The 12,582-nt window shown below is 39.5% G+C and overlaps 1 protein-coding gene across 1 annotated transcript in view; it reads right to left on the bottom strand.

Moving 5' to 3' along the window:
- The window catches only part of LOC397451 (LIF receptor alpha), a 74,498-nt gene continuing 69,088 nt past the window's right edge, over positions 7,173–12,582 (bottom strand). Inside the window, 6 exon segments of the mRNA XM_021076925.1 lie at positions 7,173–7,434; positions 8,572–8,612; positions 8,614–8,649; positions 8,651–8,723; positions 11,335–11,502; positions 12,189–12,286. Of these exon segments, the coding sequence (XP_020932584.1) occupies positions 7,337–7,434; positions 8,572–8,612; positions 8,614–8,649; positions 8,651–8,723; positions 11,335–11,502; positions 12,189–12,286 (514 nt within the window). The 3' untranslated portion in view covers positions 7,173–7,336.

The raw sequence follows: 12,582 nt of genomic DNA on the forward strand, positions 1-12,582 counted from the left end.
CCGACAAGGGCTTAATCTCTAGAATATATAAGCAACTTATACAACTCAACAGCAAAAAAGCCAATCAACCAATGGAAAAATGGGCAAAAGACCCGAATAGACTGTTCTCCAAGGAAGATACAAATGGCCAGCCAACACATGAAAAAATGCTCCACATCGCTGATTATAAGAGAAATGCAAATCAAAACTACCATGAGATACCACCTCACACCAATCAGAATGGCCATCATTCATAAGTCCACAAATAACAAGTGCTGGAGGGGCTGTGGAGAAAAGGGAACCCTCCCGCCCTGTTGGTGGGAATGGAAACTGGTACAGCCCTATGGAGAACAGTTTGGAGATACCTTAGAAATCTATACATAGAATTTCCATATGACCCCACAATCCCACTCTTGGGCATATGATCGGACAAAACTCTACTTAAAAGAGACACATGCACCCGCATGCTCATTGCAGCACTATTCACAATAGTCAGGACATGGAAACAACCCACATGTTCATCAACAGATGATTGGATTTGGAAGAGGTGGTATATATACACAATAGAATACTACTCAGCCATAAAAAAGAATGACATAATGCCATTTGCAGCAACATGGATGGAACTAGAGATTCATACTGAGTGAAATGAGCCAGAAAGACAAAGACAAATACCATATGATATCACGTATAACTGGAATCTAATATCCAGCACAAATGAACATCTCCACAGAAAAGAGAATCATGGACTTGGAGAATAGACTTGTGGGGCTGCTTGATGCGAGAGGGAGGGAGTGGGAGGGATCGGGAGCTTGGGGTTATCAGATACAACTTAGAACAGATTTACAAGCAGATCCTGCTGAGTAGCATTGAGAACTATGTCTAGATACTCATATTGCAACAGAACCAAGGGTGGCAAAAAATTGTATACATGTAAGAGTAACTTGCTCCCCGTGCTGTACAGTGGAAGAAAAAATTTAAAAAATTTAATTAATTAAAAAAAGAAAGAAAAATGGGAAAGGGAGAGGCAAAGGGCCAACAAAGTCTCTTTTCCCTCTACCTGGTCAGGGCCCTCTGGCCAGTTCTCCATCTCAGGAGGAGCCCAGAAATTAAATGGCCCCAGTTGTGGCTGATGGGTCTGCTCCACTGGTGGGTGAGTTGGCCCTCCAGTGCCCTGAGTGGTTACGATCTGTGGCTGAGGGTTAGCCAAAGAAATGTGGGCTGTCTCTAAAACCCTGAGGAAGGACTGTCCAGGTTAACTGAGGGTCTGAAAGAATATTGTGGTCAGTCCATGTGAATGGAAATAATTCCTGGCATGAAGGGTGTAGAGGAAGGGTAAAAAGGGCATCTTTTAGGTCAAGAACTGAGAAATGAGGAGTGTTAGGAGGTATACAAGACAGAAGAGTATAGGGACTTGGGACCACTGTGTTAATGGGAAGGAGTACCAGATTGATGAGGCCAAGATCCTGAACTAATCGGAAGCATCTGTCTAGTTTTTTTACAGGAAGGATAGGAATATTGAACAGAAAGTGAGTAGGTTTGAGGACGTTGGCCTTGAGGAGAAGCTGAATTATAGGCTTTCATTCTCTCTGTGCTTCTAGGCTAATAGGATATTGAGATTGGATAGGAAATTTAGGAAGATCATTTAGTCTTATGAGAATTGGAGAATGATGTCTAGCAATGGAGGGTATATGGGTGTCCCAAACAATGGGATTGACATCAGAGGGGAGGTGGGAATGACTGGGGGAGTGGGCCCCAAATCTGACTGGCCCAGATATAGGAAGTTTGTGTTTGGTTGTATAGGAAATTCAATGTATCCCTGGAACTTAGTCAAAATATTCATCCCTATTATAAGCATAGCACATGTGGGAATACCTAGGAATTAGGTGGCAGAAAGTGGTGTTTACAAGTGTGCAAAGTAAAGGTCCAGTCTGTTGGGGTGTAGTGGGCAACCACTTTACCCCCATGATAGAAGTAGGGGAGGTGTAGGTAAGACCCTGTAAAATAGGTAATACCGAGTATAATGCCCCCAAGTCCAATAAGAACAAAATAATCTTATCTGCTCCTGCCAGAGCTCCCTGAGGCTCCAGAGTGGTGGTAGGAAGCTGGGGCCTGGTGGCCTCAGGCCCCACCCATCCTCCATGGCCAGGCCCAACAGGTTGTTCATGTTGATGGTCTCCAAGGTAGGTTTTGTGGAGGAGATGGTGGGCTGTCCTGGCTTCCCACAGTCCACTTTCCAATGTCCATTCTGACTGAATTTTGGAGAAGGGCCTGGCAGGGTTTTGGGTTATGGCATTTATTTGCCCAATGCCCCTCTAAGCCACCTTTGAAATAGGCCCTGGGAGGGGAGGTTGTTCTGTAAGTTTGTATGCCTCAGGGGGTCCATGGTTTGTTTTTGAGGATTTCCCTATATGGCAGAAGCAAGAAGCTGATATTCAGTCATGGACTCTTTAGTTTAGGGGCCTTATGTTCTTCCTCGGCATTATTAAAGACCATTAAAGGCAGCTTTAATGAGATCCCTTGGTGGGAACAAAAGACCGTCCTCTAGTTTCCACATATTTTTTTAATATCTTGTGCTGATTGGGAGATGAAATGCATATGCAAATGAATTTATCTCTCTTGACTTTCTAGATTTAGGGTAGGATACTTAGGGTAGTATACTATAAGCCTTGACATAAAAATGGCTGGATTTTCTTGGGGTTCCTGTATTATTTCTCTAATTTTATCCTAAGTAACTATTTTTAATGAGGACTTCATTCTTTCTATTAGGCAAGAGTTAAGGTGGCCTCTCGAGCCACTGTCCTGGGAGTCTATCTGATAGTTCCAATTAGGATCCACACAAGGGATAGCTAGAGTTCCAACAGGACTGTTAGCAGGATCTTGGTATGTAAGGTGTCTGCATGGGCTTGGGCTGCCAGACAAATTCATTCCCTTTCTTCAGGGGACAGAAAACAGCTAAGGATAACACAAATGTCTTTCCAAGTGAAGTCGTAGGAGTGAATAAGATACTGGAGCTCTTTTGTGTAGGTAGTTGAGTCTGAGGTGAAGGAACCTAAACATTTTCCCTATTTGGGATAAGTCTCCCAAAGACAAAGGCAAAAACATATCAACCTTCAACCAGTAACAACCATTACATCTTCCCAAATGCAAGCTAGACTTGAAGAAACAGGAGCCATACCACCACCAACAACAACCAAACAAACAGCATTAACATCAAATCATGATGAGAAGGGAGAATCTGATTTCTACAATGTCTCCTTACATTTTTTAACACAAAAGGTTTCAACAAAGAATTATGAGGTATGGAAATTAAAAAAGGAAATATGATTCATGCGGTGAGGCATTACAAGGACTTTTAGTCACTCTCTTATATATTCCCATAGTACAAAGTGAAATTTGGGACAAAGAACTAAAAAAACTCAGGAAACTGGTGCCTAACCAAATGGAGAATGCTAATAGAGAGACAGAAATTACAAAAAGGAATCAAATGTATATTCTAGTGTTGAAAAGTACAGCTGGGAATGAAAAAGGCATTGGGGGAATTACTAACAGATTTGAGCTGGCAGAATAATGAATTGGCCTCTTTGAAGAAGAACTGACTGAGGCTATCCACTCTGAGGAGTGGAGAGAGGCAAGAATGGACAATATTGAGCAGAATGTAACAGACATATAGGACACCATTAAGTAGGCCAACATACATATAATAGGAATCCACATGATACATATAATAGGAATTACACCCAGAAAAGGGAATCAGAAGTCAGGGAAAATATTGGGAGAAAAATGCCCCAACTCCTCAAATATGATGAAATACATGAATGTATACATCCAAGAAACTCAATGAACTCCAACAAGATAAACTACAGGTCTACACAGATACTATAGTTAATTGACAAAACCCATGACAAAGAGAATTTTGAAAGCATCAAGGAAAAAGCCTAGTAGATTTTCATATTTAGGGAACGAAAAAGAAGAACTATGAACCAAGAATTCTGTATCTGATAAAACTACCTTTCAGAAATGAAGGAGAGGAGTGATATAGGCAAGATGGCAGATTAGGAGGCTCCAGGTCTTTAACCCCATGAAAATATCAAGGAAACAATCAGGTAAGAATAGCTTTGTGGAAGCTCTAGAAGACAAAGAGTAATCTGAAGCAATCAAGTGAATAGCCAATTGAGAAAGGGTCACACTCAAAATGATAGCAAATTCCATGATATTCTGCCTCCTCTATTCCTCACCCATTGTGAATGAATATGGTGCAGTAGAGGACCCAACCACTGGTCCTCCATTGGGAGAAACACAAGAGTGCAACTTGATTGCAGGGTTTGGCAGGCCAGGCACTGTCTCCAGAATCTGATTTCTGTCTCACATGACTTGAAGCTGAGATAGGGATGGTGGGACATTTTACATATCAGTAAAATGATGATGGATTCAATGGCACAGGAGAAGTTCATGGCAACTGTAGACCTGCACACATGTGGAGGTCAGAGATGACTGACAGAAGAATGCAATAAAACATGTAAGGGCCAAGAAGACAAAGGTGAGGTTTTTAGGGAAATTAAATACTTAAAAGCAACTGTGTGTGGGGGAGAGGATTAAGGCGCTGGGGAAGCACACACACACTCCCAGTGAAGGCACATCCTCAGAAAAGACCTGAGAGCACTGGTCTGTTTAGTAAAGGTCTTCATTTGCACATATCCAAGATACAAGACTGGGTAACGTGGCGTTTTTTTTTTTTTTTTTTTTTTCCTGCATATGCAACTTTTTTTAAATTTTTTTATTTTTTTATTTTTTTTTTTTTGTCTTTTTGCTACTTCTTTGGGCCGCTCCCGCAGCATATGGAGGTTCCCAGGCTAGGGGTCGAATCGGAGCTGTAGCCGCCGGCCTACACCAGAGCCACAGCAATGCGGGATCCGAGCCGCGTCTGCAACCTACACCACAGCTCACGGCAACGCCGGATCCTTAACCCACTGAGCAAGGCAGGGACCGAACCCGCAACCTCATGGTTCCTAGTCGGATTCGTTAACCACTGCGCCACGACGGGAACTCCTGCATATGCAACTTTTGATAAATGCTCACAAAATATAGAAATAAAAAGGTAGATGTGGCTCATTCAAAGGAACATTAATAAATCTGAAGCAAATGAGCATAAAGAAACATAGGCTTCACAGTGGCTAGATGAACTTTTTCTTTTTCTTTTTTTTTTTTTTTCTTTTGTCTTTTTGCCTTTTCTAGGGCTGCTCCCATGGCATATGGAGATTCCCAGTCTAGGGGTCTAATCGGAGCTATAGCCACTGGCCTATTCCAGAGCCATAGCAATGCAGGATCCAAGCCACATCTGCAACCTACACCAGAGCTCACAGCAATGCTGGATCCTTAACCCCTGAGCAAAGCCAGGGATCAAACCCGTAACCTCATGGTTCCTAGTCAGATTTGTTAACAACTGAGCCACAACAGGAACTCCTAGATGAACATTTTAAACAACTGCCTTAGGTATTCTGAAATAGCAAAAGAAGAACACACATAATTAACAAAAGGAAGTCAGCAAGGTGGAAGGTGGTGAATGAATAAACGAAGAATATAGACAAAGACATAGAATTTATTTCAAAAAAGAAACAGAGGGTCTTGATCAGGAATGGATGTTGGACTTTGTCAAATGCTTTTTCTGCATCTATGGAGATGATCATATGATTTTTGACTTCTGTTAATGTGGTGTATGATGTTGATTGATTTGCATATGTTGAACCATCCTTGTGAACCTGGGATGAACCCTACCTGGTCATGGTGTATAATTTTTGGATATGTTGTTGGATTCAGCTGGCTAAGATTTTGTTGAGAAATTTTGCATCTATATTCATCAAAGATATTGGCCCGATAGTTTTCTTTTTTGGTGTTATCTCTGTCTGGTTTTGGAATTAGGGTGATGATGGCATCGTAGAATGGTGGGAGTATTCCTTCTTCTTCAACCTTTTGAAAGACTTTAAGGAGGATGGGCACTAGATCCTCTTTATATGTTTGATAGTATTCGCCTGTGAAGCCAGATGGCCCTGGACTTTTATTTGTAGGGAGTGTTTTTATGACTTCTTCAATTTCATTTCTAGTGATTGGTCTGTTCAGTTGGTCTGTTTCTTCTTGATTCAGTTTTGGCAGGCTGTAAGAGTCTAGAAAATTGACCATTTCTTCCAGATTGTCAAATTTGTTGGCATAGAGTTGTTCATAGTATTTTCGTATGGTTTTTTTGTATTACTGCAGTATCTGTTGTGATTTCTCCTTTTTCATTTTTAATTATATTTGAGTTCTTTCTCTCCTCTTTTTAGTGAGTCTGGCCAGGGGTGTGTCAATTTTGTTTACCTTTTCAAAGAAACAGCTCTTGGTTTTATTAATTTTCTCTATTGTTTTTTGAATTTCTACTTTATTGAATTCTTCTTTGATCTTTATAATTTCCTTCCTTCTGCTGACTTTGGGTCTTTTTTGTTCTTTTTCTAATTTGCTTAGATGGAAGGTTAAGCTGTCAATTTGGGATCTTCTTTTTTGAGAAAGGCCTGTATCACTATAAATTTCCCTCTGAGCACTGCTTTTGCGGCATCCCATAGATTTTGAGAGGTTGTGTCTTCATTATCATTTGTCTCAAGGTATTTTTAATTTCCTTCTTGATTTCCTCATTGACCCATTGGTTTTTTAGTAGCATGTTGTTTAGTCTCCATGTAGTAGGTTTTTTCTCATTTCTTTTCCTGTGGTTGATTTCTAGTTTCATGGCATTGTGGTCAGAGAAGATACTTGAGATAATTTCTATGCTCCTAAATTTATTGAGGTTAGCTTTGTGTCCCAATATGTGGTCAATTCTTGAGAATGCTCCATGTGTTGTTGACAAGAATGTGTATTCTGATTCTTTTGGATGTAGTGTCCTGAAGATATCAATTAAATCTAACTTCTATTGTTTCCTTCAGGATCTCTGTTGCTTTATTGGTTTTCTGTCTAGAGGATCTGTCCATTGGTAGGTATCAAGGGAGCATTCCTGAACATAATCAAAGCCACTTATGATAAACCCACAGCAAATATAATACTCAATGGGGAAAAACTGAAAGCTTTCTCACGCAAATCTGGAACAAGACAGGGATGCCTACTCTCAGCACTGCTCTTCAACATAGTTTTGGAAGTCCTGGCCACAGCAATTAGACCAACATAATTTTAAAACCTGAAAATAATGTGCCATGTTCTTGCTTAATATTAACTCCAACATTAATTCTGACTAATACAGGTATTTTTTAACTACCTACTTTCCACCAAAAACATATATGTTAACACATAAACTAAATAAACATGCCCTTGAGAACAAAACAGCAAGAGTAGCAAATCATTACCATTCTCGTTTCCGATAGCAAAGGATACTTGTTACCACTCCAACAATGACTGCCACTGCCACTGGGATGAGAATGGCAATAATTAATCCCACAGCTGAAAAGAATATTGAAAATGTTAAAATCACCATTTTTTAGTATGAACTATGGAATAAATTCATACTACAAGATTAAGTCAGTAGATTACTTGATGAAAAAAAATCCTAACTACTCCAAGGAAAATAAAAAACTACGCAAACATAACCTTAAAAAAGTGCTGTAATAATTTTTATGTTCTTTAGAGCAGGGCTTCTCTACCTTGACCCTACTAACACCTCTGGGAGATATTTCTTTGTCATGTGTTTTGCAAAGAGGAGGCTGTCCCATACACTGTAGGCAGTTTAACAGCATCTGTGGGTCTCTAACCACTAGATACCAGTAGCTCCAACCAAAATGTCACCAGGCATTGCCAAATGTCTCCTAGAAGGCAAAATCACCCCTAGCTGAGAATCATCTCCACATGGTCCTTTATTTAAGGGTGAATGTGAATTCCAACCCAGAGCTAGAAAAAAAACATTTTTTTTTTTTTTTTTTTTTTTTGTCTTTTTTAGGGCAGCACCTTCGGCATACAGAGGTTCCCAGGCAAGGGGTCGAATCGGAGCTGCCAGAGCCACCGCAATGCACGATCCGAGCATCTCGACTACATAAGTCATGGCATGCCGGATCCTTAACCCACTTAGCGAGGCCAAGGATTTGACCCAAGTTGTCATGGATGCTGTGGGTTTTGAAAACTGCTGAGCCACGATGGTAACACCTAGAAAATTACACTTATGATCTAAAGGTCCTGGCTGTTGACAAGCTAGTCAAGTCTATCACTCTTCTCCACTTTCCATCTAAATTTGTGAGTGTTGTGCTTTATACTTTTTAAAAAGGATATTTCTTACACTCTTCCTTGATATGTTAAAATCACAGAGAATATTTTCCGGGCAGAAAAATTTAAAACTATTGACCATTATATAAATTCAACATGAACGTTAGAAATTCTAGACTTCACATGCATCTTTAATTCATTACTCTCTCAAGTACTCGTTAGGCCATAAGCTTCAGATTACTGATTATAAATATGAAGTCATCCTATGCCTTTTAAACACTGCCTTCTACCCACTATAAAAGTGAAAAAACCCTGAAATTTTAAAACCAAAGCTAAAACCAATGCATCAAATATGGAAAGCAACTCAATGGACATTTAACTCACAATTTTCCTTTGTCAGACAAACTGTCTTCTCTGGGCCCATCTCCGTCTGTATAGGCTCGTAAGACTAGATGGTAACTGTTTTACCTGAAGGTCAGCATTCCAGTGTCTTCTGGATATGTCAGTAATATTCTTAACCTTTACGTCAGAACGACCTATTTTTAAAGTGAAGAAGATTATTAGTGATCTCTACACCGTTTTAAACACATGGTTACTCAAACCTTCATACCCATATCCTTTTTAAATGAGCCAATGCTGGCCACCTCAGGACCAAGCCCATGGAGCCAGCCAGAGCCGTGTTCAAAGTTCCATCTTTGCCAGTCAGTTAGCTATGTTACAGGCCTATCTTTAAACCACTCTGACCTTGAGTTTCTCCAACGTGAAATAGAATATCACAACTTACCTCTCAGGGCTGTGTGAAATTTCTGTGCATATTCTCTAGAATACTGCCTGGCATATAGCGGGCGATCAATAAAAGTCTCTTCTCTTTCTCAAGAGTATGAAATCCCACCCAACCAAAACTCACTGGGGCGGGGACACTATCACTCAGGCTGATGGTGCCTGTGAGCCAAGTGAGAAACTCTAGGGAGCAAGAACAGACATCGAAAGAAATGGCCCCAAAGTGTGCAGCAATGAGGCAGTGTGCCTGAGTTCTCAAATGAGACACTAGTGAGGAAGCCTTTGAATCATTCTGAAGGGAAACGTGAAGAACTATTTAAACTACTGTTTTTAAAATTTAACCAAAATAATACAATAGTTTTAAAAACTAAATCACACTATGTAGCTAATAACCAAAAGTAGCAGTTTTCTGTCAGTACCCACCTACAATCACTTTAAAATCAAGTTACTGGGTTTCTCTGGGTACTTACTTGCATATTTTGAAATAAACTTAGATTGGCAATGCTCACTTTTAAATTTAGACATTATCTGCTCCAGTCCACACTGCATCTGTTTCCTCTTACTTCTCCTGGTGTCTTTCATGTTAGCAGATATCTCAACCACCTAATTATCCTGTCCAATTGTCATGTTCAAGGGTGACCACTAAAAGGTGCACTGGAAGCTTGATGTGCATAGGTGGTTTATTGATTGGTGGCTTTACTCATCACTGGTGGGGAATGACCAGGTGGGTTCCTGGCTTTTCATTAGGATAATACCCCAAATAACAGCATCTTTTATGTCTTTCCTCAGGAGCCATTTACTCTGATCCTCTCGTCACCTACCCGGGAAGTAGGCCTAGCTGAAGTCCTATTAATTAGTGGGAAGGAAGAAAGGGCAGGTCATACTGTTTATTACGTGTCCCCTGTCAGAAGGCTCTCTGATTCAGAATAAACCTCTTGTTCTCAAGCAGGGGAGGGCAGTCACATGAGCAGCTCAGAGCTGGCGTAGAACTTGGGGCTTCTAACTGTTCCTTCCACAGACTTTCAATCAATTCCTGCTGTTCAGGCCAGATGCATCCTAATCGTTGGCCTGTAGGATGAACCAAATTACTTCTCACTGATCCCTGACTGTCCACCTAGATTCCCCATCCTCTAGGCCACTTGGCCAATTCCATACGTCAACGTTTCCAAATCCTCTTTTTCGCTTCTCAAGTTGTGTGTCTTTGTGGCCTAAAAAATATATATATATATAAATATATAATATTATATATATATATATATTTGCTTTTTAGGGCTGCACCCGTAGCAATGGAAGTTCCTAGGCTAGGGCTCAAATCGGAGCTGTAGCTGCCAGACTACACCAGAGCCACAGCAATGCAGGATCCTTAACCCACTGAGAGAGGCCAGGGACTGAACCCACATCCTTATGGATGCTACTCAGGTTTGTTACCCGCTGAGATACACAATAGGAACTCCTCTTTGTGGCTTTAAGCATTTTTTTTTTTTTTTCTATTTTACTCTAATTTTAGCAACTAATCCACCCTAACTAGAAGTCTACATGCTAGAATTTTAACTGGTTCAATTATAAAATTTCTGAGCATCTGAAGGAAATTACACTAGACTCGATGTTTGCAGAATCTGATCTTTAGGGCGTCCTTCAACTTTGAAGGTTGAGGAAATGCAGAACCTGGTCATCTGGAGGAGGTGCATTTGCAGCTGCTCTTGGGAGGGGACTCGGCTAGTGCCCAGTTGATCAGCATTTCCATGCAGCCTTGTTGTTCTCTACTTGTCAGACAGGCATTAAATAATTCAAATGGTTTCTTGCCAAGGAGAGGTCGTTAGTTGGGAAAATGAAAGTTCTCAAATTGAAGACATGATACGCCTGTGTTGTTCAGCCATGAATAAGAAACATCTGATTCCCAACAGAAATACAATTTAGAGTTTAAAGCCAAAAGTCTGCGATAAACATTTCTGTATTATAAATCTGAGGATTCTCAAAGGTCCCTGGACATAACACACTAACCAATTGTCAAGGACTGACTGTACTAGAAGACTTTTTTTTTTTAAGCAATCTTCATAAGATGCTATATGTTATGGATCATGCAAGATTAGTCAGAGATCGTCTCTGTCCTATGAGACTCAATCCAAAGATTTGGATTTAAATGATTTCTGAAAGACTACATGCCATTTATCACATGTGATATAAGAATCTTAAAATTCTCATATTCATCAAATGACTGCATATTCACTTTCCTATTTTTCAGAGAGTTTTGGAATTCAGTATAAACTACTCAGCAGCATTTTCTTCCCTCTTTTTCTTCTTCTTTTTTTTTGTAATTTAATAAAGAACTTATAAGAAATAGTATAATTATTCTAGTAATTTACCTACCTGATTCCAAACCCTCCATCTTAAATGTATCTCTCTCTCCTTTTTCAAAGTAAAATAAATATCCTCTTAAAAAGCCTCTAAGCTCTTCCACAGGAATATCTTCCCATTTCACTAAAATTGAATCTGCAGATGTATCCTCAACAGTAAAATTTGGTGCAACAGTTGGAGCTGTAGAAGGAAAAAAGTCAATAGCTAAATGAGGGTTTACTGATAAAGAGCATGACCTTAGGTTTTTTTCTTTTCTTCCTTCCTTCCTTTCTTTCTTTCTCTCTCGCTCTCTTTCTTTTCTTTCTTTCTTTCTTTTTTCCAGCCTTGCCTGCAGAATCCTTAACCTCTAGGCTACCAAAGAACTCCAAAGCATTAAAGTCTAATGAGATTTTTAGCTTCAAAGACAGCTAACTTGGAACTAGAGTTTCATTCTCTATTTAATCATAAACTTTCATAGATATTATCACACTTTTGCTGTGAAGACACAAAGGTAGAACTTACAACTTTTAGAAGTGATACATATCTAGGGAGGTAACCTATGTAAAATCTTTAAGTGGCTACTTGAATAGACCTCATTTACATTTCCCCTCTTTATTGTTAGTTTTAAGTTAACAGTTTTTAAATTTGTATAAGTGCAAACTAAGTATTCTCTGACATCCAAATTAAGAATTTTCTCAATGACAACAGTAAAACTGCAAAATATAAACATTTAAGAAATAAAGAATAATTATAAATATTTTAGTTTTACAAATTATTTTTCTTCCTTGAACTAGTATCTCAATTCAATCTCTTTTTAGAATTCAATCTTACAATTATTAAATATTTATAATTTCTCATGTTATGCCTTGAACTCTAAGAAAACTTACCCAATTCTTCTATATATCCAATTATAGAACGCAGTAATTGATATCCTTGATTTCTGCATCCATACAGGAAAAAATTATATCTTACTCCTGGTCGAAACCTGATCTATAAGATGAAAACAATCAGCAAGCTTTCATAAGTACATATTACTATGAATATTTATGTTATTCATATTTATAACTCACTCTGAAATTTCCAAAGCTAATTTTTTTTTTTTGCTTTTTAGGGCCATACCTGCAGCATATGGAGCTTCCCAGGTTAGGGGTCAAATTGGAGGTACAAGCTGCTGGCCTACACCACAGCCACAACAATGCAGGATCAGAGCTTCGTCTATGACCTACACCACAGCTCACGGCAACGCCAGATCCTTAACCCACTGAGCGAGGGCCAGGGATC

The sequence above is a fragment of the Sus scrofa genome, chromosome 16 (genome assembly GCF_000003025.6).
Source record: "Sus scrofa isolate TJ Tabasco breed Duroc chromosome 16, Sscrofa11.1, whole genome shotgun sequence".
Classification (NCBI taxonomy): domain Eukaryota; kingdom Metazoa; phylum Chordata; class Mammalia; order Artiodactyla; family Suidae; genus Sus; species Sus scrofa.